Source organism: Pipistrellus kuhlii, unplaced genomic scaffold (genome assembly GCF_014108245.1).
Source record: "Pipistrellus kuhlii isolate mPipKuh1 unplaced genomic scaffold, mPipKuh1.p scaffold_m20_p_18, whole genome shotgun sequence".
In the NCBI taxonomy this organism is placed as follows: domain Eukaryota; kingdom Metazoa; phylum Chordata; class Mammalia; order Chiroptera; family Vespertilionidae; genus Pipistrellus; species Pipistrellus kuhlii.
The window spans coordinates 24628379-24653461 of NW_023425493.1; the positions used below are offsets into that span (position 1 = coordinate 24628379).

Sequence of the window (25083 nt, forward strand, 5' to 3'; positions counted from 1 at the left end):
TCAACCAACGAACGCATCAGTAAGAGGAACAATAAATCTATGCTTTTCTCTCTCCTTCTCTCACCCTCTCTTTCTCTAAAATAAAAAAATAAAAATTAAAAAACAGAAAAAAAATGAGCAAAAGGCATAGGAACATGTTATACCAACAGAAATATAAATAACCCACATACATTAATTAAAATTTTTTTCAATTTCTTGTCAAAGACATATTATTTGAAGCAATAATGAAAATAATTGCTCTCCAATAAAGTTAGCTAACATTAAAACTGACAAAACTTGCCCTAGCTGGTTTGGCTCAGTGGATACAGTGTCAGCCTGGAGACTCAAGGGTCCCAGGTTCGATTCCAGTCAAGGGCATGTACCTTGGTTGTGGGCACATCACCAGTAGGGGGTGTGCAGGAGGCAGTTGATCGATGTTTCTCTCTCATTGATGTTTCTAACTTTCTCTCCCTCTCCCTTCCTCTCTGTGAAAAATCAATAAAATATGTATTTTTAAAAACCTGACAAAACTTGTGGCGTTAGAAGAAATGTGAGGGGGTTTGGGCCCCATTTCCCTTGGAAATATTATCAACGGCCCCTTTTTTACCGTGTGTGACTCTGAGTCAACCAGTCCCTTGCTTAGAATTTATTTCACGGAAATTCCCAGAGATATGTGCAAAGATGTACATTCCAGGAAGCATTACGTATAACAGCCAGTAAGAAATGGAATATGTCATATATATTTCAAAATTGAAAAGTAAAATGCTCAGAGGCCTCCCGTTATAATGTCCATGATGGTTTCCACTGAGATGGTTTTGGGGTTTTTTTTTTCTTACTCCTTTTCTAATCTCTCTGAAATGGCAAAGTATTTCTTCCATGAAACCGACAGAAAAGGAATCCGTTATTTTTAAACAATGTTTATAAACTTTGAAATAACATTGGAAAGTGCTTATGCATTTTAACCAGGAAAAGAGCAGAACCAAATGCTGAGCCACAGCGAGATTTTAACTCCATAGTAAATGCTCAGGAAAAAACATCGGAAGGAAATCCATCAGTGAGTGCCTCTGGGCATTGGAAAAGGGGTGACTCTTTTTCCCCCTACTTCTTCTGCTTCTTTTTTTTTTTTTTAATATATTTTTATTGATTTTTTACAGAGAGGAAGGGAGAGAGATAGAGAGCTAGAAACGTTGATGAGAGAGAAACATCGACCAGCCGCCTCCTGCACACCCCCCACCGGGGATGTGCCCGTAACCAATGTACATGTCCTTGGCCGGAATCGAACCCGGGACCCTTCAGTCCGCAAGCCAACGCTCTATCCATTGAGCCAAACTGGTTTCGGTTTCTATGCATATTTTAAATAATCCCACGTGGCCTGCTGAGGGGTGACCTGTCATGGAGTGACCAGCTTGCAGCAGCGGACAAAGCCAGCTTGCCGATTGGCTTTATCCCTTCGAGAACAGGGACCTCGCCTGCTGGTCGCGTTGTCCGCTCAGCCTCCGGAAGGCTTCCTCTTTCATTCAGAGCCAGAGCCATCCCCTTGCTGGCCACGGCGGGGCTCTGGCGCCCCCGGGTGCCCAGGCCTGGAAGTGCAAGTAGGCGCCCCCAGAAGATGGGTCTCCTTCCCTGATGTCCAAGACCTACCAGGGCCCCTGGGTCCTTGTCCAGGCCTGGGAGAGGGGTTTCTTTCTCCTTCTTTTAAGAAGATAGTTGTGTATTTGGTTTCAGAAAGGAAGGAAAGGGAGGTAGAAACATCAGTGATGATCGGCTGCCTCCTGCACGCCCTCTACTGGGGATCCAGCCGCAACCGCGCCCAGAGGGAGCTCACACGGTGACAGCCTGGTTCGCAGGTGGATGCTCCCCGCTGAGCCGCCGGCGGGGGTGGGTGGTTTTTCTCTGAGGCTGCCCGCCGGAGGCAGGGCCCTCTGCCTCTCAGAACCCCTCTCCCAGCCTGTGGGAACAGGGGTTTCCAGCATGAATTCAGAGGCTTTTTTTAATTTTTTTAACTGATTTTCCACAGAGAGGGAGAGGGATAGAGAGCTAGAAACATCGATGAGAGAGAAACATCGACCAGCTGCCTCCTGCACACCCCTTACTGGGAATGTGTCCACAACCAACATACATGCTCTTGACCAGAATCAAACCTGGGACCTTTCAGTCCGCAGACCGACGCTGTATCCACTGAGCCAAACCGGTTTTGGCATCATTTGCTCTTATTTTGCTTTTTCCAGTATGTTTTCCCATCCTCCCCAGCATACTTTCTCACACTGACTTGAAAGCAGGCACAAAACTCCGCCCAGGGAATGTATATTTTATCATCAGCATTTTGTGTTCCGAGGGGGAGTGGGATGCCCTGGGAGCAGACCTCCTGGCTTGCCCAGAGCTGTGTGGTTTTGGGCAAGTTACCTCTGAGTCCCCGTGTCCAGGGGCAAAGGGGACAGTAATTGCCTCTCAGGACAGGAAGAGGGTCACGTGAGACAGGCAGAGGGTCACATGGACGGGCAGAGGTGCTTTGGGGTGCACAAAGGGCCATGGAAAGGCTGGTTAGCACGGCTCACGTTCTTTTTGGAGGCCCTTTTCCTTAGTCCCGGCTCCCCATGCCCCCGGATTATAAACCACCTCCCCCTTGCAGGCTGCCACTCTGCCTGGCACATCCCCGACCACAGCAATCCACAGGAATCCTGTTTTTTGGCTCTCGGCGGAGTGTAAGTCCCCTGAGGACACTGCAGGTGCCGTCTGGTTCACTTCCTCTGCCAGCCTGAGCAGAGCACGGCACAAAGGGGCATTATCTGGGCGTTTGCAGTCAGTCCTGCCCCCTTCCTAGCTTCTGCTCCCCGAGATGCCCCCACCCCCAGGCCGGGCCCATGAGCAGAAGGTGCCCAGGAGGTAGGAGGTGCTGGGTAACTGCTGTGGGGTGAAGGGGGGCCCCCCAAGGGGGCCTCTGCCCACAGCGGACACTAATGTGTACCCGGGTACTTGTCCCCCTGGAGGGGGCGGGGGGAGAGGGAGTCGGGGCAGCAGTGAACGTGAGGAGGCTGGTGACTGTGCCACGCTTGTGTGTCTGTCTGCCCCTCAGAGCACACGGCGACGCGCACCCACAAAGACACCACAGCAGGCAGGAGTAGAAACAACTAGTGTATTGATTGGAGGAGAGAAGGGGTGCAGATGGGAGATGGGGAGCCAAGGGGATCTTTAGTGTTTGCCAAAAAGGACCGCCACACGCCCTCCGCCCCTCCTCACCGTCCTCCTCCGGGCGGCCCCTCAGACTCTCGCCTGACCCAGGGAGCTACCTTTCCCTTCTCCTTGCGCCCACTTGACCTTGACCTCCAGGGACCTGCAGACCCCACTCCGATGCTACAGCTGGGCGGAAGCAGGGTCCGACGAACCCTTCTTCCCCCTCCCTGACCGCTCACCGCATTCCCATCTCTTGTCTCATAAAATACAAAAAAAAAAGCAAGCGCAGCTGGGGCCTGGGGGAATCAGTCACCCGGGGCTGGGGCGGGCGTGGGCCCGGCCAGGCCTCCAGGAGGACGGGAAGGCGGCAGAGGATTGCACAGCTGCCCCTCAGGCCCCGTGTTCCCGGGCCCCGGTGGGGGCTGCAGGCAGGCAGCAAAGCAGGGCCTCGGCTCTGTAAAAGCACCCTCTCCCTCGGCCCCTGGCGGGGCCGTCTTTGGTTTTAAGGCAGATACGGCGTTTCCTGAAAGCTGGGGGAGTGCAGGGCAGACTGAGATAAATGCTTTTTTTTTTTTTTTTTTTTTTGGTTGTGCTCTTCCTTCAGTATAAAACCACCGTAGAAAATAACTTCTCTTAGAAAAAAAAACACAGAAGAAAAAAAACACCAAAGGGGTCTTTTTCTTTGGCTTCAAGGCCCCGCCCTGAGGTGCAGGGATGGGGTGGGCGCGAGGCGAGGGGGAAGCAGGTGGCCCCGCCTCGGCCCGGCAGGTCCCAGCTTACATGATGCTGCAGTTCTGGGCGGCCTGGGAAGGAAGAGAGGAGACGTGTGAGCAGCCATGCCTGGCCCGCCCCTCCCTCCTCATCCTCACCCCCAGCCCGCCCCGCCCTCCAGTCTGGGGCTCAGACCGGAGGGGCGGGAGGCAGGCCTGACTGCCCAGGACCCCGGCCGGGCTGCGGGGAGGCTCCCACTCCCCCGGGGTTCCGGGAGAGAAGGCTGTCCTCCCCTCCCAGGGCCGTCCTGTCCTCCCCGCCAAGGACCGGGGTCCTCTGCCTGTGGGGGCGAGGAGACAGAGAGAGACAACTCACCTGGGCCCGGGGACTGGAGCTGCCCAGGACGTAGGAGCGGGGGACCAGGCTGTCCCCGAAGCCGCCACCCCCACTGCCCCCCACACTGCGGTAGCTGCGGGTGACCGTGACGCTGGAGGCGGAGGAGCCAGAGGAGACGGATCCGCCCACCTGGGCTCCCGCGCCGCTGGCCTGCGCCTTATCGGCCGGCTGCCCGCACGCCCCGCACAGCACCGTGCGGGAGCGCAGGTTGTACTCGGCGGGGTCCCCCGAGCTGCTGCAGTGGGTTCCCTGAGGAGGAGACAAGGCTCAGGGGCTCGGCGGGGACGGCGAGTGCGGGCTGCCCTGACTGCTGAGGCCTGACCCAGCTCTGGGGGCTCCCGCAGGAAGGAGGGTCTGTCCTCCAGGGGCCAGAGGGCGGGCCACAGGGCCCAGAGGCCGGGCTGGGAGCAGGGGGAGGGGAGGGATGGGAAGGGGGAAGGGTCAGGAAGACTGCAGGACAAGGAACTGGAGTGTGGCGTGGCCTGTGCCAGCTACTCTGAGCTTAAGAGGGAGCAGAGAGAGCAGCAGGCATGCAAAATCAACCGGAGAGGGTGGGAGGGAGAGAGCACGTTCTTGCCGGAAACGGGGAAGGAAGGGCAGGCATGCAACAGAAATGGAGGGCGGGGGAGAGAGGCAGGGCCGGGAGCCCCCTCCCCAGGAGACCACTCCGGGCCCCTGTCCCCCGCCCCATGGGAATGCGCCATGGCGTCAGGTGCCCGCTCCCTTCTCTAACCAGAGGAGGGCGCCCCGACACCCGGCCCCCTGGTCCAGGCACAGGGAGGAGAGAGAAGAAAAGCCAGGGCAGCACGTGAAGTTCCAAAACATTCTTTAATGAAGAGATTTTTGGCATGGGGGCGGCCGGGGGTGCCCGGCCGCGGGCGGGCTGGCGGGCTGCCCCGGGCTGGCGGGCGGGCAGGCGGGCGGGCGGGCGGGCGGCGGGCGGGCCCTCAGCGGCGGCTGCCACTCACGTGGTGGTGATGGAGCATGTCGTCCCCATCCTCGTCGTCGTCGTCGTCCACCACGGTCACGGAGCGCACCAGCTTGCGCATGGCCACCTCCTGCGGGGCACACGGGGGCCAGGCCAGCGTGAGGGTGGGGCCGGGGAGGGGCCGGGGCACCCACGCCCAGGGGCCACCCGAGAGGCTTCCCTGTGCTCTGCCCCTGGTCCAGCCTGCTGCCTACTTGTCTCTCCACCACCCCCTGGAGGCGGGGGAGGGGGGTGCGGGAGGACAGAGGGAGGGGAGCTGGAGCGAAGGAACTGGTTTCTACCCCAGAGAAACTGTCCAGCTGTCTGGGCAGGAAGGTGGTCCTGTGCCTTTCACAATCCTCCCGTCTAACTCCCACCACGCAGGCTGATGGAGGGGCCTCCTTTGGTTCGCCCCCTGGGGGAGCGTTGAGGGCTCAGAGAGAGAGGAACGGGGCCATGAACTGGCTTCCTCGGCTTGGGGGCAAAGGGCTCTCAACCGTCCTGGGGCGCCCCCCGGAGTGTGGGCACCGGACGTGGGCGCCCCCCGGAGTGTGGGCACCGGACGCGGGCGCCCCCCGGAGTGTGGGCACCGGACGTGGGCGCCCCCCGGAGTGTGGGCACAGGACGCGGGCGCCCCCCGGAGTGTGGGCACAGGACTTGGGCGCCCCCCGGAGTGTGGGCACAGGACGCGGGCGCCCCCCGGAGTGTGGGCACCGGACGCGGGCGCCCCCCGGAGTGTGGGCACAGGACGGCACCGGACGCAGGCCCCCAGCGCGCTCACCTCGCCGCTGGAGTTGATGAGCGCGGTGCGCAGGCTGTTCCCGCAGCCCCAGGTGTTCTGCGCCTTCCACACCAGGTCGGTCGGGGGGCTGTGGGTGGCCCCCGCGCCGGCGGCCCAGATCTGCAGGGAGAGGATCGGAGAAGGGCGCTCACTCCAGGGGCCCATCCCGAGGCCGGCCGGTCCCCGTCCCCGGGGCCACGCAGCCCGCCACTCACCGTCACCACCTGCCCGGCCTTCAGGGTGAACTTGGGCGGGAAGCGGTAGGACAGCAGGGGCTCATCTCCGTTCTGGCGCTTGATCTGCCAGTTGCCCATGGACTGGTCCTGCCGGGCAGGGAGGGAACAGGAAGGTGAGGGTGCTGCCCGGGCTCCTGGATTCGTATCGCTCCAGGGCCCAGCCGGGCACGCGTGGGTGCCTCTCCCTCCCCCTCCAGGCGAACAGCTGCGGCCCGGGGCACTCTGCCACCCGCGATCCTTTCGCCTTCTCCACCACTCAGTCAGGGACTACGGTTCACCCCCGTTTCACAGACGCGGAGACGGATGCTCACAGGTCTAGAACCAGTGTGTGGGGGAGAGACACACACACTTCCTGGGTCTGCCTCTCTCCACCCTTCACCCCTTCACCTTTCTTTTCTTTCTTTTAAATATATTTTGTTGATTTTTTTTACAGGGAGGAAGACAGAGGGACAGAGAGTTAGAAACATGGATGAGAGAGAAACATCCATCAGCTGCCTCCTGCATACCCCCTACACCGGCCAGGGCCCCTCCGCCCCCCGGCACCCCCACCCGGCCGGGCGCCCACCTCGTTGGACTTGTTGCGCAGCCGCACGAACTTGCCCTCCTCGTCCACCTCCTCCACGGCCACGCGGCCGCTGGTGCGGGCGTGCTGCGAGAAGCTGCTGCGGCTCTCGGCGGCCTCCAGCTTGCGCTTCTTGGTGATGCTGCTGCCCCCGCCGCCATGGGACTGGGACGAGGAGTGCGAGGCGGCGCGGCCGCGGCTGCGCTGCGAGGTGGGGCTGGGGGACAGGCGGAGCCTGGGGGGGGCGGGGGGACAGAGGTCAAGGCCGGCCACAGGCCAGAGCGGCCACCAGCACCTCCCGCCGCCGCCGCCGCCTGCCCAGCCCACCTCTCCTCCTCGCCCTCCAGCAGCTTGCGGTAGGCGTGGATCTCCATGTCCAGCGCCAGCTTGATGTCCAGCAGCTCCTGGTACTCGTCCAGCTGCTGCTGCATCCTCGCCCGCATGTCCGCCATCTCCCGCTCCTTCTCGGCCAGCAGCCGGCGGCTGGTGTCCCGTTCGCGGGACAGCTGGTCCTCCAGGTCCCGCAGCTTCGCCTCCTTGGCTGCCAGCTGGGTGAGGGAGGCAGGGGCCGGTGAGCGCCCCGGGGCTCCCCCGAGCGCGGACAGGTAAGGGGTGGGGGGCACCCAGCCACACGCCCCGGGAACGCCAGGCGCCCAGAGGAGACTCCGTGGCCTCTAACGTGGCCTGGGCTGGCGACCCGAAAGCCCTTCCCGGTATCTCACGGAAACCCCTCATTTTGAGCCCGTTTCTTCCGGCCACAAACGGCACAGAGTAACACGGGTGCCTCTGTTTGTTAATCCTCACCGGAGGACATTTCTCCCACTGATTTTTAGAGAGACTGGAAGGGAGTGGGGAGAGGGGAAGAGAAGAAGAGAGAAAGAGGGGAAGAGGGGAAGAGAGAGAAACACTGATGTGCGAGAGACACATGGATTTATTGCCTCCCGCATGCACCCCTACGGGGCTGGGGAGCAAAACCCAGGCAGGAGCCCTCTACCAGGGACCGAACCCGAGACCCTTCGGTGCACGGCCGACGCCCTCACCACGGAGAACACCAGCCAGAGGGATATCTCAGGCGGTCCCCATTTTCAGTGGGAACGAGGCTCTGAGAAACGGAGGTCATACAGGTGAGGGAAGAGGCAGTCCGGGAACAGCAAGCAGGTCATCTAACTGCAAAGCCTGTGCCCTTCCTCAGCCTGTGGTCCGGGGAGCGTGCTGTGTGCCTCCCTCCCCGCCCGCTCCTCAGGAAGCCCCCGGGACCCCGGCCGCGGGCGGGCGGGCGGGCGGGCGGCGGGCGCACCTGCTTCTGCAGCTGGCTGAGCTGGGCCGAGAGGCTGTCGATGCGGATGCGGGACTGCTGCAGCTCCTCGTGCACCGCCCCCATCAGGCTGCTGTTCCTCTCGGCGGACTGCCTGGCGTTGTCCAGCTGGAGGCGAGGCCCAGGGTGAGGGCGGCAGGGGTGGGAGGGAGGAAGGGAGGGAGGGAGGGTGGGAGGACCGGGGAAGGCACCGCGACTGCAGCCACAGACCCTGGGCACCCTGAGCCCCTCCCCACCCCACCATCCACCCGCTCCCCGCGGGACGTCCCAGGGCGGGCAGGGCGGGGCGGGGCTGCGGGCGGAGGCGGCACCTTGGCAGAGTAGGTCTTCTCCAGGTCCTTCTTGTACTGCTCCACCTGGTCCTCGTGCTGGGCCCGCAGCTCCTGCAGGGCGTCCGACAGCCGGCTCTCAAACTCCCGCTGCTTCCCGTTGTCGATCTCCACCAGCCGGGTCTCGTGGCGGCGCTTGGTCTCACGCAGCTCCTGGAGGGCGAGACGCCGAAATCAAAGTGAGAACGAGGTCCTTAGAGGCTACGGCCCCCCAATTCTGACCCGGTGAGTCACTGTCAGCCCCTCTTTAACCTGGAGCTGGTGATGGCTCCCCCATCCCCCCACTAGTGCCAGGGAGGCCGGCAGGTGAGCTTGCACACAGCGGACCCTCCGGCCCCCGCCCGCCCCGGTGTCCGTCCCGCCCGGCCTGGTCCCGCCCGAGGGCACGGTGCCCACCTCGCTGTAGATGTTCTTCTGGAAGTCCAGCTCCTCCTTCAGCGTCTGCAGCCTGTTCTCCGCGTCCACCCGCCGCAGCATCTCATCCTGGAGCTGCTTCTTGGCCTCCCCCAGGGCGGCCTCCAGCTGGGGGAAGGGGCAGGTGTCAGGGAGAGGGGTCTCAGCACATCAGGGCCGGAAGGAGGCCGGGGAGTAGGCTGTTTGTCCCCCGGCATCCATCCGTCTGTGTGTGTGAGACAGGCCCCAGGGAGGGAGAGCCGGGAAGGCCCATGGAGGTGAGGGTATCTCCTCACTCAGAGCAACGACTCCGGGTGGGAACTTGGTAAGAAATAAGGGCTAGCAACTGCCCCCTCTGGCATAACACAGCGTAGCTGGAAAAGCAGTCTGTCCCAAATCTTTAGGGAGCAGGACAGGAGGAAGCAAAGTGGCAGAGGAGGGTCTGAGGACCGGTTAGTGGGGCCTGGGGAGGGACACTGGGGGGCAGAGAAGAGCCTGTGCAGAGGCAGGGAGGTAGGAAGGCACATGTGAACTTCAGGGTCTTCAGGAGGTCAGGGGGTCAGGGGGGAGTGATGGAGAGGTGGCTGGGCTGGCAGGGTGAGCAGGGAAGCATCTTTGTTAGTTTTTTTTTTTTAATTTATTTATTTTATTGATTTTTTAGAGAGGAAGAGTTAGAAACATCGATGAGAGAGAAACATCAATCAGCTGCCTCCTACATACCCCCTACTGGGGATGTGCCCACAACCAAGGTACATGCCCTTGACTGGAATCGAACCTGGGACCTTTCAGTCCGCAGGCCGACGCTCTGTCCACTGAGCCAAACCGGTTTTGGGATCTTTGACAGGTTTTCATCTCAGGAAGCGCAGGCTGGCAGGGCAGCTGGGAAGGGCTGGGGGTGCGGGTAGAGCTGGAAGGAGACCCGGGAGGAGCAGGGCCCGGTCTTGGTCTTGTAGTCAGCCAGCACCTCCCTGTGCCCCCGGGGTGTGCTGTGGTGGTAGCGCCCGGGAGGGGAGGCAGGCCAGACAGAGTCTTGGCAGCTGCTCTGGGAGATGGGGCTGTGACGCTGACAGGAAGCCAGCTTTTTAAATAGGTTCCTGGGCGGTGAAGAGAGATGAGAGGATGAACTAGACAGCAGTGTTCTGAAAGCAAAGGCCAGCCCTGGTGGATAGCTCCATCAGTCAGAGCTCCGTTCAGATACACCGAGGTTCAGTCCCTCGTCAAGACACAACAAGAAACGACCAAGGGAATGCATAAATAAGCAGAACAACACATCCATGATTCTCTCTCTCCCTCAAATCAACAAATAAAAATTTTTTAAAAAAAGAAAAGAAAGTAGCCCTAGCTGGTTTGGCTCAGTGGATAGAGCGTTGGCCTTCGGACTGAAGGGTCCTGAGTTCGATTCTGGTCAAGGGCACATGCCTGGGTTTTGGGCTCAATACCAGTAGGGGGTGTGCAGGAGGCAGCTGATAGATGATTCTCTCTCATCGTTGATGTTTCTATCTCTTTCCCTCTCCCTTCCTTCCTGAAATCAATAAAAATATATTTAAAAATAAAGAAACTAATGATTAAAATTCTGCGGCACACCAAAAAAAATCTTATAAAAAAATAAAAAGAGCCGAAACCGGCTTGGCCCAGTGGATAGAGCGTCAGCCTGCCGACTGAAAGGTCCCAGGTTTGATTCCGGTCAAGGGCATGTGCCTTGGTTGCAGGCATATCCCCAGTAGGGGGTGTGCAAGAGGCAGCTGTTCGGTGATTCTCACTCTCTATCCCTCTTCCTCTCTGTAAAAAATCAATAAAAATATATTAATAAAATAAAATAAAATAAATAAAAAAAAGGAGGTAAAGCCGAGACCGGTTTGGCTTAGTAGATAGAGCGTCGGCCTGCGGACTGAAGGGTCCCAGGTTCGATTCCGGTCAGGGGCATGTGCCTTGGTTGCAGGCACGTCCCCAGTGGGGCGGGTGCAAGAGGCAGCTGATTGATGATTCTCTCTCATCGATGTTTCTGGCTCTCCATCCCTCTCTGTAAAAAAAATCAATAAAATATTTAAAATAAAATAAAAAAGGTTTCAGAATTAAAAAAAAAAAGACGGTAAAGACCACCATATATACATGCTAGTCATGAAGAACATGTGTCCTATGTGTGATGAACATCAGCTCCTGACTGTGGGTTCTGTGGAGGGTCTACACGCCACTCCTGTCCCCAAGAGAAGGCCAGACCAGGAACAGGAGGAAGTCCAAGGCCAAGCACAGTTCATCTTAACGTTAAACGGGAATGCTTGTGGAATATTTTACATTCACTCCGCCGGATGCCATGGGCAGCACAGAGAGGAAATGGGGTCCGGGTGGGCTGAAATGGTGCTGGGACAGGTGCGTGGCTCTGAGGCTGGGACGGGGAAGATCAGGCCCCTCCAGGGCGCCACCGGGAGAGGAGAATGGGGCCCGGGGGTCACGGGCCGGCCCGGGCGGGTCTCACCTTGGCCACCTGCCCCCGCAGGTCGTGCAGCTCGCTCTCCAGCGTGCGCTTCTCGCTGAGCGCCGTGCTCAGAGCGGCCTCCTTGGAGTTGAGCAGAGCCTCCAGGTCCTTGAGGCGGGCCTGGGCGGCCATCAGGTCTCCCTCCTTTTTGGTATTGCTGAAGAAGCAAGGAAGAAAGAGTTTAAGGGGAGGAGTCGGTGTCCCTAGAAAGAGCCAGGTTCCCTAGAGAGATTGAGAGAGAGAGAGAGGTCCCCAGAGGTCAGCTGTGGGGCCTGGCTCTGCTATCCCTCCCATTGCCAGCAGAGGGCACCCTGGGATTTGGTTTGTTGGCATCTGCCTGCCTGTGAGGCTGGACTCCCACTTCCTCCAGAGTCCCCCAAACCCCTCTCCTGCTTCTCCACCCTTCCCATGACTCAGGGCTCAGGAACGTGCCTGGGGCCAAGGCAAAGCTAGATCCTGTGAGATGAATGCATATGCTTTTCCCTCTCTCCCCTCCTTCCCAAAGACACAGGGCCACCTTTGTCTCTCACCCCTTCCCACACTGGCGCCTTAACCTTCTCCTCCCCGGCTCCACCCGCCTTTCATCCAGCCAAGCCCCCACCCCCACCCCAGACTCCCAGCCCTGAGGTCTGTGCATCCCTCGTGGTGCTCAGTTTGGACCCTGAAGGTGTGAGTCACCCCCCTCTAGTCCCTGTGACACTCTGGGGACTGCGGGGTACGCCTGGGTAGAACTCAGGGAGGCCTGGGGTGAGGACAACCAGGCGAGGTATGAACCCTTCCTTCTCTTTCTCAGACTCAGTCTGGGTCCCGTGTTCTGGGCAGAGCACGAGGCTCCCAGCCTCCCTCCTGGGCCTCCTCAGAGCCCGAGAGAATGCGGACCCCTATGTATGGACCATGAGCCTCAGCATCTGGCTCCAGACATGACCTCCCGGCTCCTCAAGGCAGGGAAAGCTCCAGCTAGAACCGGGCCATCAGGCGGCCTCTGTCTCCCGCTCCCCTTTCTGGGCCCCTGGTTATTTCTGCTGGATAGTGAACTGGAAAAATAAAGGAGTCCTATGTTCTTAAAAAACACACACAAAAAACCCTGGGGATCCAAGGCGTCTCCAGATGTTCTAGTCCTCGCACGATGTCTGGTGACAGAAAGGGTTCAGGCCCAGGGGGCGGGGGAGGGCCCAGGGCCGGCCCCGGCTGCCATCTGTAACCCATCAGGCCTTCAGCACAAACCCACCGCGGCAGATGGAAAAAAGAAAACCGAACGTAGGCAGGGGAAATATTCCGTCCTGGAGAGGGGAAAGCGGCCCCCGCCAGCATTCCTCTCCTGCCACAAAAGCGCCAGCTCCGCCAGTTTGCCGGGAGGCGGGCGGGAGAGGCCAGGCTGGAGGCCACGCTGGAGGCAGAGGCCACGACCGAGACCCAGGCAGCACTCTGCCACCTTCGCAGATCCCAACAGGAGCCACGTCCCCTCCACCGGCTCCCTGGGAGGGCGGGGGACGTCTGGAGGGCCCGGGAAGGATGTGAGCCCCCCCCCAGCCGGCATGCTTGCTCCTGTCAGGCCTCTGGCCACACCTCACGACAAGCTGCCTAATGCCCCGTGTCTGTGTCCCGTGAAAGGAGGCTCTCCCAGAACCGAGGAGGTCTCCTCCCCCTCCTCCTCCTCCTCCTCCTCCCCCTCTTCCTCCTCCTCCTCCTCCTCCTCCTCCGTCTCGGCCTGAAAAGCTAAAAATAAAGTCAAAACCCAGCTCAGGTTTTGGCCGCCATCCGGCCCAGCCCCTGGCTGGGAGCTCAGCCCCAACTTTCCATGACTTCAGAACTTCTCCGAAGCGCGAGGCAGCCGCAGGGGGAGGAGGGAGAGGCGGGGAAACCGCTGGTGAAGCGACGACGCGGCAGACGGATTCCGAGGGCCTTGACCGACTCCAGGGCTGGCCAGGGCTTCCCAGAAGCGGCCTCGCTCCCCTGCTGGCAGGACTGGGAGCTCACGGGGTACAGAGAACTCAAGAGGAGTTTCAAGTGGGTTCTGCTCAGCCCCCTCCTTTTACAGAAAGAAAAACTGGGGCACAGAGGAGGGAGGTCACGGCCCAGGGTCAGGCACTGCAAGCCCCAAAGCCGCAGTGGGGACGGGGTCCAGGAGGGCTCCCCTCGCTGCTTCCTAAGCCCTGGGCCCGGCGGGCGTGGCGCTGGCGGGAGGGGAGGGCTCCGCCCGGCCGGCCAGCCTGAGCTGGGGACGCAGGAAAGAGCGATGCCTGCAGGAGACACCCCAACAAGGGCATCTCTTCCTGGTCCTGCTCCCTCACCTCAGACCCCAGGGGCACAGCTCCAGCTCCCCCGGGCAATGCCCTGCCTGTGCAGCCCTGAGCCAGGAGGCAGAGTTCGGAGCCCCTGGCAGCGTACGGGTGCACCGCGGCGAGCATCTTCCCTTCGGTCTAACCCTCTCTTCCTGCCGCTCCCAAAGGCTGTGTGTGAGCAGTGGTTATCGCCGCAATAGCATCAGAACAGCAAACACAGATCGAGCCGGTCCTGTACCCGGTGCTGCTCTGAATGGCTCCCTGTTCGCCCCGTCCTCCCACGGCATGGCCTGGGCCCGGGGCAGGGCCCGGGAGATGCTATTACGAGGCGATGGGGGAAACTGAGGCACGGGGAGCTGAGTTCACGGCTGGTGGCTGTGCTGCTTCAGCGCCTGCCACAACGTAACGGCCCCAGGAAACCAAGGGGCTCGCTCGCTGCCGTCCCGGAGAATTAGACGTAGGGGTGTCGAACTCAATCAGAGAAGGGGCCAAAATCTAAAATCCAGCCTAAATCGCGGGCCGAATGGTTTACTGAACAGTCATAAACTGTCACTGTGATGGAAACGCAGCAGAGTGCAGTGATGACAGCGCGGTGCGGGCCACGTTGCAAGGCCTGGCGGGACGGATTTGGCCCGCGGGCCTTGTGTTTGACACATGAATTAGAGGATCGCCCGCGTCGGGTGCCACGAAGGACCGAGCCGCGCCTGGCAGAGGAGAACCGGGAGCCGAGGGGGAAATGGGGAAGGGCCCTGCGGTTTCCTCAGCTGCCGGGGGAGCCCCCAGCGGGGGGAGAAGCCACTATCACTCACGGCTCATGACTCAGCCGGGAGCTCTGCGGTGAGGAGCCGCACGCACGCCCGCCCTCCGCCCCGGGCCCGCCCCCACGGCCATGTCCCAGCTCCTTGGGGTCTTCAGGTCCGGCCCAGACCCCAGACAGACCCTGGCCGGGGGCTGGGCCCCAGAGCAGCGGAGCCGCCTGGGGTTGGCAGGGGGAGAACGGGCACGTGCTGTCCCACGCCGCTGGCAGGGGGACAGGGCGGGGCAGGGAGGGGAGCTGGGAAGGGTGGGAACCAGGGGCTCTCACTGACTCATCCCCAGCAGACAATGCCGGGGCAGGGGTCGGGAAATCCTCTAGTGCTCACAGGGGAGACCCTGGCTCTGCCCGCGTCCTGCCCCGGCCCCACGCCATGCCAGGGCAGGGAGGACGCTCTCCCTCGCATCCGCCGGGTCCCCGAGCATAGGAGCGGCTCCATCCCAGGGGCCTCGTGAGGCGAGAAGGGCTGGGCCGCCTGCTGCCGACTCTCCCCACAGCTGGCAGGTCTGAGCTGGGCGGGGTGTGTGTGTGTGTGTGTGTGTGTGTGTGTGTGTGTGTAGGGAGGGCAGGGGAGCGGGGGGAAGAGCAGGAGGCAGAAAGGAGCGCCCGGAGCGGAGCGGGCTGGCCGGCCCAGGGCTTGGGGCCCGCGAGGCTGAGGCTTGGCCAGGCTCTGGGGCTGCTTTTGGGGAAGAACGGAGCCCGGCAGAGCTAAGGGGCTGGGTGGGCACGGGGCCCAGGGTGACCCACCCGCTGAGTCACCCTCTGCAGCAGAGCTCGATGCCAGATATGGAAGCCGGGCCTGCCTGCCGCAGGCCTGTTTGGGCCTGGTTGCCGGGAGCAACGTGCTAGGGCCCCGAGGGAGGCCCCCATTTCCTCCCCTGGGCCGAGGGGAGCAGAGACAAGGGCTGGGACTAAAATAAGAACAGGAAGCTCCCACCCCACACCCCTGCAGGCCCCACCTCAGCCCCCCAGCCTCACCGGCCAGTGGAGTTCCCCATGACTGAAGGAGACCCTGGAGAAGTGGGGAGAGGAGACGCAGGGTAGGGGGCATTTCCTGTCCCTCAGGAGAGAGCGCCCCCTGTGGCTGGGCAGGGCGTGCTGGCCTCCTGGCTCAGGAACAGCTCTCTCCTGCCCTCCCCGGTGTCTAAACCCGTGGCCACGCTGTCTTCTGCCCAGTGATGGGCTGGGGCAGCTCCTGGGGCCACCCCAGCTACCCCTCCCACTGCACATACCCCCTCCCTCGCTCCTGCCTCTGTGTCCATCCAAATCCCGCCCCAACCTGGAGCCCGCCTCAGCCCTGCCAGCCCCCCCAACGCCCCCATCCTCTTCCCAAGCGGGTTCACCTGTTGTTTTACCCGCTGACTTACTCTCTTCCCACTCACACTGCCTCTCTGGGGCTTTTCCCACACGCCCCCTGGCGCCCTGACACTAGGGGGGGCCCTACATTCGCTCAGGGCTTCCAGCAGGACTTCCTCCCTGGCCAGCTCCCGCACTCCGACAGACGGGGAAACCGAGGCCTGGAAAGGGGGCGGCTCGGACACCCAGAACCCGTCCTCCCGGGCGCCTGAGGTCACTCCCAGCGGACAGAGGAGCACAGACACGGCGTGGTGCACGCAGGGGGCGGGGGCACGGGGACGCCGGCGGAGGCAGACGGAGGCCCAGGGAGGCGCCTCCTCCCTCCAGAGGGAGCCGGCCTGCGGGTCTGGCCTCGCCGTCCGGAACCGCAGGGTGTGGGGAGGCTGGGACACCTGGCTTCCCCCTCTGGGGAGAGGAGCCGAGGGGAAGGTGCTCCTCAAACTCCGCCCTGTGGGCTCCTAATGTCTTTCCCGCCCGGAGGAGCACATGGCAGCCCCCCCCCCGGGGCCCCTCCCCCTCCCCCCCACCCGGGCTCAGGCTCCCACAGCAGGCACCGCTCCGCGCCCACATGCCTCTCTCTGGGTGTCGCCCGCACACATGCTCGGTGCCCGAGGCCCATCAGCTCTCCCTCCAGAGCCGCCAGGCCCAGCTGTCCTGCCCCAGACAAAGCTGGCTCTTCATTCCGGAGGGAGGGCTGCGGCGAGGGGGGCAGGAGCCTGCTGACATGTTCAGACGCCGGGCCTGGCCGGGGCCCAGCCTGAGTCACAGCTGCTGAGGATACCAACGTGGCAGGCACTGTACGGAGCAGAAGGAGCCGCCGCCCGGGCCGGGCGCGGGGCCTGGGCAGCGGGGGCTGGCCTCCCGGCCCGCCGCTCCCTCCCCTCCCGGTGCCCGGCCCGCCGCTCCCTCCCCTCCCGGTGCCCGGCCCGCCGCTCCCTCCCCTCCCGGTGCCCGGCCCGCCGCTCGCTCCCCTCCGGTGCCCGGCCCGCCGCTCGCTCCCCTCCGGTGCCCGGCCCGCCGCTCCCTCCCCTCCCGGTGCCCGGCCCGCCGCTCGCTCCCCTCCCGGTGCCCGGCCCGCCGCTCGCTCCCCTCCGGTGCCCGGCCCGCCGCTCCCTCCCCTCCCGGTGCCCGGCCCGCCGCTCCCTCCCCTCCCGGTGCCCGGCCCGCCGCTCGCTCCCCTCCCGGTGCCCGGCCTCTCTCTGCAGCGGCCATTCCTGTGCTGTCACAGGGCGAGGTCTGGACACAGACGAGAAGTGGGGGCACGGAGGGAGGAGGGATGGCCCAGAAGAGACAGAACATCTTGGGGAGCGGGAGGCAGGGAGGGAGCCACGGGGACAGTGAGGAGATGCCCACGAGAAGGTGCCTGAGCAGCCCCTTCTTAGGGCAGATTGACCTCCCATCCGCCTTGGCCAGTGTGGCTCAGTGGGTGGGGGCGCTGTCCAGTATACCGGAAGGTCGCCGGTCCGATGCCTGTCAGGGCACACACCAAGGTTGGGGCTGGATCTCCGGCTGGGGCACATAGGGGAGGCAACAGGTCACTACGTATTTCACACTGATGTTTCTGTCTCCCTCCCTCCCTCTCTCTATCAAAACCAATAAAAACGTGTCTCCAGGTAAGGATTCAAAACAAACAAACCCCATCTGGTGGCTCATGGTTAATTAGCCCTGACAATAGTGGGAGGGGTGGGAGCAGCACCCCAAGATCGAGAAAGGAGGTGGGGGCTGGCGCCATCTGATTTTCCAGATGACCTCACCAAAAAAAAAAAAAAAAAAAAAAAAAAGGTGAGGCGGACCTGGGAGTTCTGGTCACACCGCATTCCAGCTCCAGCTCGGCCTGGGGAGCCGCAGCTCTCTCCCCAGCCAGCAGAGGGAGACAGCGAGAGCGCTGGGGGAGGAAGGGGCCTTGGCAATCCCAAACTGCGTCCTCTCCCCTGCCCAGAACCGGCCCCGCAGAGTGAGGGGTCTCTGGCTCCCCTGAGCCAGCCTGAGGAGAACTCATCCGTCCCATTCCTTCCCTGTGTCTCCCATCAGATTCAGAATCATCCCTCTCAGCAAAAACGCCCGTGGTCGTCCTCAAAACAGGCTCCCCCTCGGCCTTCCCTCTGGCTGGAGAAGCTCAGGGTCTCCTCCCCACTCGCCGCTCTGCCCTCTGCTGTGACTCAGCTTCGCTGCTGGCGGGCCGGGATCCCGGCCAGAAGTATTCCTGGCCTCACGGGCGGGCGGGACTCAGGCTGCCTCTCCCACTAAGGGCCGGGAGCACCCTCCAGCCCCGTCTCCCTCCCAAACCGTACCTTCCCTCTCGGAGGACTGTTTAGGGCCGAGGCCTCACAGCCCAGCCTCAGGGCGGGGGGAGCCAAACATGGGACAGGAAGGGGAGCAGGTGGGCTTCTCAAGGTCACCGAGCCCCTCCCTCCGGCTCCGGACACACAGGTCTAACCCCGGTCCGCTTTGAGGTAACAGCCCTGCCTTTCTTTCCCTGGGCCTCCCCCCTCCCTCCTTCCCCCAACACACGTCAACGGGACTCCCTCTCCTACAGGAGACGGCCCTTCCCACTGTCCCGGAGGAGCGGCGCGGAAAACCAAGTGTCCCTTCCCGCTCCGAGAAAGACAAAGCGTAAGCCGAGAGGGTAATGTCATCCTTCACACGTTTTCTTTGGGAAGACAGGGGCCCGTATTTTTAATCCCGCAGATCGCAGGGAATATTTCTATGGAGACTAGCACTGGCCATTCATGATACTTGACTTTACTATTTACAGCGTGGTGTTTGGAAGGCTGTTTGCTCACGCTGTGGGTCACCGTACAGCTGTGAAACCTGAGGGATCCCCGGAGACCTGCCCTCGGCCCTCTTTCATAGCTCAGGAAATCCAGAGGAGGGAGGTGACCTGCTCAAGGGCACAGCGCAACTGAGTGGCAGGGCCAAGCCTAGAACTGAGGACACCAAGGGCCAGGGCTGCTCCAGCCCCCTCACACTTTGCTGGTGGAACCCGGTGCCTCTTGTGAAGAAGGGCAGAGGCCGCACCCTCCCCAGAGACAGCACCAAGAACATTCTCGCTCGGCCCGTGTCTCCTCCAGGACAAAGGGGGCGAGGCGGTAGGAACTGGATAGACTGTTCCAGTGTGTGGGCCTCTGAGCCAGGCCCGATCTTGGCCGCTGCAGCTGCTAGAGGTGGTGAGGGGCTGGGGGGCGGGGAGTGAGGGGGAGGCAGCGGAGGGCACAGTTGGTAGGTGTAGGCTTCCCCGACCAGTTGTCCCCACAGCTGTCTCTGGCTTCAGCCCTGACACTGAGATACTGAGACACTGGGGGGTGGGGCTGGGAGTGGGGGCAACGGGCACAACCCAAACAAGAGCAAGTGTCAGATTCCTGAAGGCCGGGGCAAGTGGCAGCCGAAGGCATCGATTGTGGGAAGGCCATCAGGGGCCCTGGTAGGAATTACTGTCTCTCGTTTCTCCTGGGCTCAAATGCTGCTCAACCCCAGGGTTTAGCTGTACCTCCTTCTTTTCCTTTGAATCAGAGTGTGGAGGGGGGAGAGGGGCAGAGATAACACCAGGAGGCTCCCTCAAGTGAGGGCTGGGGCCCAGGTGTACCCAAAGGCCTCCCTGGAAAGGGTACATCCTGCCCGGCCAGTGTGGCTCAGTGGTTGAGCATCATCCTATGAACCAGGAAGTCACGGTTTGATGCCCGGTCAGGGCACATGCCCGGGTTGGGTTGTGGGCTTGATCTCCAGTGGGAGGCATGCAGGAGGCAGCCGATCAATGATTCTCTCCCATCACCGATGTTTCTATTTCTCTCTTCCTTTCTGATATATATCTTTTTTTTTTTTTTTTTAAGGGCATATCCTTCCTCAGCTTCAGGTAGACAATTCCCATGACAAGTCCCCAAACAGAATTCATTAGCCTCCTGATCCATGGCCTGGCAAGGTCGGTCCTGGGTCATTCAGGCTGGGGCAAAGGCTGTTATTAAGTGTTAACAGGCTCTGACATAAGGGAACCAAGATGGCGGCATAGGCAAATGCCACCTCCCACAACCACATCAAAACTACAGCTAAAATACAGAACAACCATCATTCAGAACCGCCTGAAATCTGGCTGAATGGAAGTCCTACAAATAGAAAAGTAAAGAAGAAAGCACACTTATACAGAAACTTTGCAGGCCAGAAGGGAATGGCAAGAAATATTCACAGTGATGAATAGCAAGGGCTTACAACCAAGATTACTCTACCCAGCAAAGCTATCATTTAGAAAAAGTCAGATAAAGAGCTTCACAGATAAGAAAAAGCTAAAGCGTTCATCACCAATAACCTAGTACTACATGAAATGTTGAAAGGTGTTCTTTAAGAAGAGGAAGAAGAAAGAAGAAAGAAGAAAAAGAAAAAATATGAACAATAAAATGGCAATAAATACATATCTATCAACAGTTGAATCTAAAAATAAATGGACAAGAAATCCAATGAACAAAATAAACTGATGTATAACATAGAATCAGAGGCAGGAAAACATGGAACAGACTGACGAATCTCAGAGGGAAGGGGGGTTGGGTGCTGGGAAGAGATTAACCAAAGACCTTACATACACGTATGCATTACCTATGGACACGCAGACAATAGGATGGTGAAGGCCTGGGGTGGAGCGGGAGGGAGCCGGGCGGAGGGGGGTTATGGGGGAGGGGGATACCTATAATACTCTCAATAAAGTGCTAACAGGTCCTGGCAGAATAGCAGAGCATTGAGCGCCCAGAGCAAAATCTCCAGACTCCGCCCCATTCCCCTCTCCTGACCCTCCACCTGTCCCCTAAGCTAGAGCAGTGAGGTTGAATGGTGTGATCACTCAGCTAGCAGTCAGACCTGCACTTGTGCTCACGCCCTAACGTGTCCCTCCCCTGCTGTGCGACCCGGAGCCTCTCCGGCCTTTGCTATTCTTGTCCTGAGGAGAGAGCTCTGGTGACCACGAGCCCACACCTCCCTGCCGGTCCCCGCTGAGGTGGGCAATCCAGGAAGTTGTCGGTGCACAGGCCTCGTCCGGATGGAAGAAGCACTTCTGCTTTGCGGGCCTGGGATATCCCCCCGTCTGACTCAGCCTTCCTCCTCCAGTTCCGCTTGGGAAGGCTCGGACCGCGGCACTGGCCTGCAAACCGCGGCTCAGAACTCTAGAACCACACTGTCTGCCCGGGGCCCTGCTTCCAGACCACCACCGGAGGCCCGAGGGAGAAGGCAGGAAGGGGCCCAGGAGGTTGTGGGGAGTAGGAGCAGGAGGTTGGGATGGAGATGCAGACATTCAGGCCCCCATCGCTCCCTTGGAGACATCTGCCGTCTCCACCCGGTCTGCTGTCTCTTGTAAAGCCACCGGGATGGGAGAGGGGGGGGGCGGCATATGAGTCATCCACCCAGCTGTCCCGCCTAGGGTGGGGCCCAGCTCCCAGTCTGGACCCAGGCAGGCCTTCCCTGGTGCTTTCAATCTCCTTCTCCCTGGACTCAGGCTCCAGAGGAGAAGGACATGTGCATGTGTGTTGGAGGGGAAGGAGGAGAGGAGAGTTTCTGCTTGGAGCCCAGAACCCAACTCGACAGGAGAAGCCTCGGACGCCTGGGGGAGAGCCCCGGGATCGTACAGGTGGCTCTGCCTCCCAGCCCAAAGCCCGACCCTGAACTCTGAGCTCTCATTAAACATTAAACCGGGCAACACCATCTCTTTGGGCTCCGGTGGGAGCGGTCAGGACAATGCCTTTCCCCCTCGCCCAAATCGTCACGGACGCTTCTCTACCTCAACCTGAGAGCAGCAGACGCAAAAGGGAGCAACACATCCCAGCTCCTCCCGCTGGGGACATAGGAGGGGACTGTCCCCCCCCCCCCCCCCAGACCCTTTGTCTCCGCCCCGCTGTCCGCCAGCCTGGGATCCAGATGTGCAAACCCACCCCCCTTTCCCGGAAGCCCAGGCGGGATCCGTGGGCGAGAAGGGAGTCAGGTGGCTAAATATAACAAGCTCACACACCACCCCCACCCTGCCCCACGTGTGCACGCCTCCCGCTGGCGGCCGGCGGACAGCTGCCGCAGGAGGCAGGGGAAGCAGCCTGGGTTAGCATGAACTCCCCCTGTCCCGCTTCCCCCTCAGCGTCCACCCCAGAAGGGCCGCAGACATGCCCTTCGCAGGGGCCCGCCATGGGGGCTGTGGTGGTGGCGTGGACACACACCAACCTCCTCCAGGACCCCTGTCTCTCCTGCCAACGCAGTGGTCGGCAAACTCATTCGTCCGCAGAGCCAAATGCCAACAGGACAGCAACTGAAATTTCTTTGGAGAGCCACGTTTTACACTAAACGTCTCCTAACGGCACTTCTTCAACATAGACTCGCCCCGGCCGTGGTATTCTGTGGAAGAGCCACACTCAAGGGGCCAAAGAGCCGCATATGGCCCGCGAGCCGCAGTTTGCCGACCACGGTGCTAACTAAACAGCTCAAATCTCTAGTGAAAAAACAAAACAAAACAAAACAAAAACAACAACCAGGAGGGATCCCTTTCCACAGAAATAAAACTCAGCCTCTCTCTCCACTCAACTCCCACCTGCTCTTCACAAGAGGATGGGTCTGCCGTTTCCACCGTCCTGGGACTGGGGCTAGTAAAGTGGCGGGAAGAATACAGAACGGGAAGAGAATAAGGAGCAAGAGTTTGGAGACGATGCAAAGGGAGAGAAGGAGGGGAACTCACACCATAGTGTCGTGTCGTCCCCCCCCCCCCCTGCTCTAAGCACAGGTATCTTCAAGCACCTTTAGGGCTCTCTTTCCCTCTCTTTTTAAGTTTTTATAGAGAGAAAGGAAGGGAGAGGAAGAGGAATGAGAAACATCAATGTGAGCGCAAAACATGGGTCAGCTGCCTCCTGCACTTGGCCTCCTGGGGCCAGAGCTGAAACGCGGGCGTGTGCCCTGACCTGGAATCTAACCCGCCACCTTCGGCGCACAGGACACCACCCAGCCCCGTGAGTCACACTGTCCGGCTCTTCAGTCCGAGCCTTCAGCGAGGACAGGGCAGCGAGAGGAGGAAACCAAATTCCTGGGGGCTGAAAGACGGCCTGAACCTCCAGGTTCCAAAGGCCTTTTGAGAAAAGAGGGTGGAGTAAAGTGGGGTGGGGTGGGGTGGGGCTGGGATGGGTCCGGGTAGGAGTGGCCTGAAGCTCCCAACGGCTGGATTTCAAAAATGTCACTGTATTCCAGCCGCCATGTATTAAGGCAGAGGTCCAAAAAGGCAGCGGCTGCGAGTTCCGGCCAAAGCAAAGACGGCTCGGACCGGCTCGGCTGGGAAAATGAAAGTGGCTCACCCACCGAGGGAGGCAGAGAGGGACACAGCCCTGAACCAGACCAGACAGCGGGCAGAGCGGCCCGGGAGGCTGGAGGAGCCATCAGACCTGGGCATAACACAACTTCCTGAGGTGGAGCCTCTGCCCTCCGCTCCCTCCCTCCCTCCCTCCCTCCCTCCCTCGCATTCCAGGCCGAGCAGGCCGAGGGCTGTGGGAGCTGCGGGGGAGAGCTGCCCGGTGGGCCTGTCAGGGCCCAGGGAAAGTCCCAGACACGCACGCAGGAAGGAAGGTAACTTCCCAGCTTAGAAAGAACCTCAGGAGGGGTCAGTGCCGGAGAGGGTTATTCCCTCCCTCCCCCCACATACCCCAGCAGGGGCAAAAGGGGTCCCTCTGCCTTCGTGACCTCTCCCCAGCACCACTGGACACCTGCCAGCCTGGGAGTTCCGTCTTAATGGTCATCATGCGTTTGCAGGCCAGTCTGGGCAGACCTGGCGCTGTGCCAAGCCTGCCAAGAAAGTTCTCACAGGCCCCTTTCACCCACTCCCGTGTGCCCCGCGGCGCCCAGACTGCCCAGACGGGGCAGGGCTAGTTCTGCTTTGCTCAAGCCCCTACCCCAGGCTCCAGGCGACTGGAAACCTACCCCTGATTGCATGCGGGCCTGCCACCACGTCCCTAACGTGGCCCTGAGGTCCCCACCATTCCTTATATATATATACCCCACCCTCTCCCCGAGACCCCTCCCTTATCTGTCCCATCCAGGCGACTTCCCTTGGCACCGCCAGGCGCCCGCGGGGGGTGCCAGTTCGGAGGGAGGAGACTCTGTGGCATCGTTATCAGCCGCCTGGGGCCGGGCAGGGGTGACCAGTCGGCATGGCCCGCGGGCCGCCACCTGGGCGCACTCACCGCGCTTTGAGCTCCTTGAACTCCTCGCGCACTTTGCTCAGCTCCAGCTGCAGGCGGGCGCGCTCCTTGGCCACCGAGTCGAGGGTCTTGCGGGCATCGCCGAGCTCGGCCTCGTAGGCGGCCTTGATGCCGGACACCTCGCGGCTGACCACCTCCTCGGACTCGGTGATGCGGAGGCGCAGGCCCGCGTTCTCCGTCTCCAGCGAGCGCACGCGGTCGATGTAGACGGCCAGCCGGTCGTTGAGCTCCTGCAGGTCCTCCTTCTCCTGCAGCCGGGTGATGCGGGTGGGCGACAGCGGCGTGGAGCCGGCCTGCGCCCCGCTGCGGGTGGCGCGCCGCTGGGACGGGGTCTCCATGGCCGGCAGGGTGGCAGCGCTGCCCGCGGGGCAGGGGTCCCGGGCCGGGCGCGGCGGAGGCTGGAGGCGGCGGCTGGGGTCGGAGCGCGGCGGCCGGCGGCGGCGGGCTCCGGCGCGGCTCGCTCCTGGCGGACTGGAGAGCGGGCTGGGCGCTGTCAAGCGCGGGGCGCGGGGTGGCTGGAGAGGCGGCGGCGCTCCCGCGGACACTGAGTCACCGGTGCCCGGGCCGAGGCTCTAATAGGTCCTGGGAACGGGGGGAGGAGCCACGCTTTTAAAGGGGCCGTCGCCGTCCCACAGCGGCGGGGGCGGGAGGGGTGAACGGGGAGGGGGAAAGGGCCGCCCAGCCTTGGCGGAGTCGCGCCCCGCCCTCCCTCCCACCGCCCCCCCCCGCGCACCCCACTGTGCCAGGAGCTTGGCTGAAGCTCCCGTCTTGGTTCCTCAACCCTCCTCCTACAGTCTCAGGCCTGAGGGGTAGAGGGCAGAGCCAAGGGGTGAGAGTGGGTGGGTGAAGGGCAGTGGGGAGAGGGGAGAAAGTGGGTGTAAAGCAAGGGAGGGCGCCAGGCAGGCAGATCCAGGAAAGAGGGGTGGGGGGTGGGGAACAGAGGCTGGTGCCCATTGGGGTGACTCACTCTTCTTCCACCACCCGTCCCCCCCCCCCCATAGTAATAGTGAGTCACCCCTGCCCCCCTCCACACGTGGGCAGTCCATTCAAAGCTGCATCTCAGTATGCCAGGATGGGGTGGGGAAGGAATGCCTAGGCCCTGGGGGGAGTTGGGGGAAGC

At 61.4% G+C, this 25083-nt stretch overlaps 1 protein-coding gene across 2 annotated transcripts; it reads right to left on the bottom strand.

The window, feature by feature from the left end:
* Positions 1–3098: 3098 nt before the first annotated feature.
* LMNA (lamin A/C) lies at positions 3099–24510 on the bottom strand. Of its 2 annotated transcripts, XM_036442270.2 has the most exons (12): positions 23946–24510; positions 11314–11470; positions 8844–8969; positions 8430–8600; positions 8101–8226; positions 7131–7351; positions 6807–7038; positions 6221–6328; positions 6006–6125; positions 5226–5315; positions 4237–4506; positions 3099–3953 (listed from the first exon to the last, which is right to left on the bottom strand). In XM_036442270.2, the coding sequence occupies exons 1-12, from the start codon at positions 24299–24301 to the stop codon at positions 3927–3929; spliced, it is 2004 nt and encodes a 667-aa protein (XP_036298163.1). In that variant the 5' UTR covers positions 24302–24510; the 3' UTR covers positions 3099–3926. The 2 variants fall into 2 exon arrangements, with proteins under 2 accessions (XP_036298163.1, XP_036298164.1); XM_036442271.2 differs by lacking the exons at positions 3099–3953; positions 4237–4506 and adding an exon at positions 5067–5162 and having other exon boundaries at positions 5197–5315.
* Positions 24511–25083: the final 573 nt, after the last annotated feature.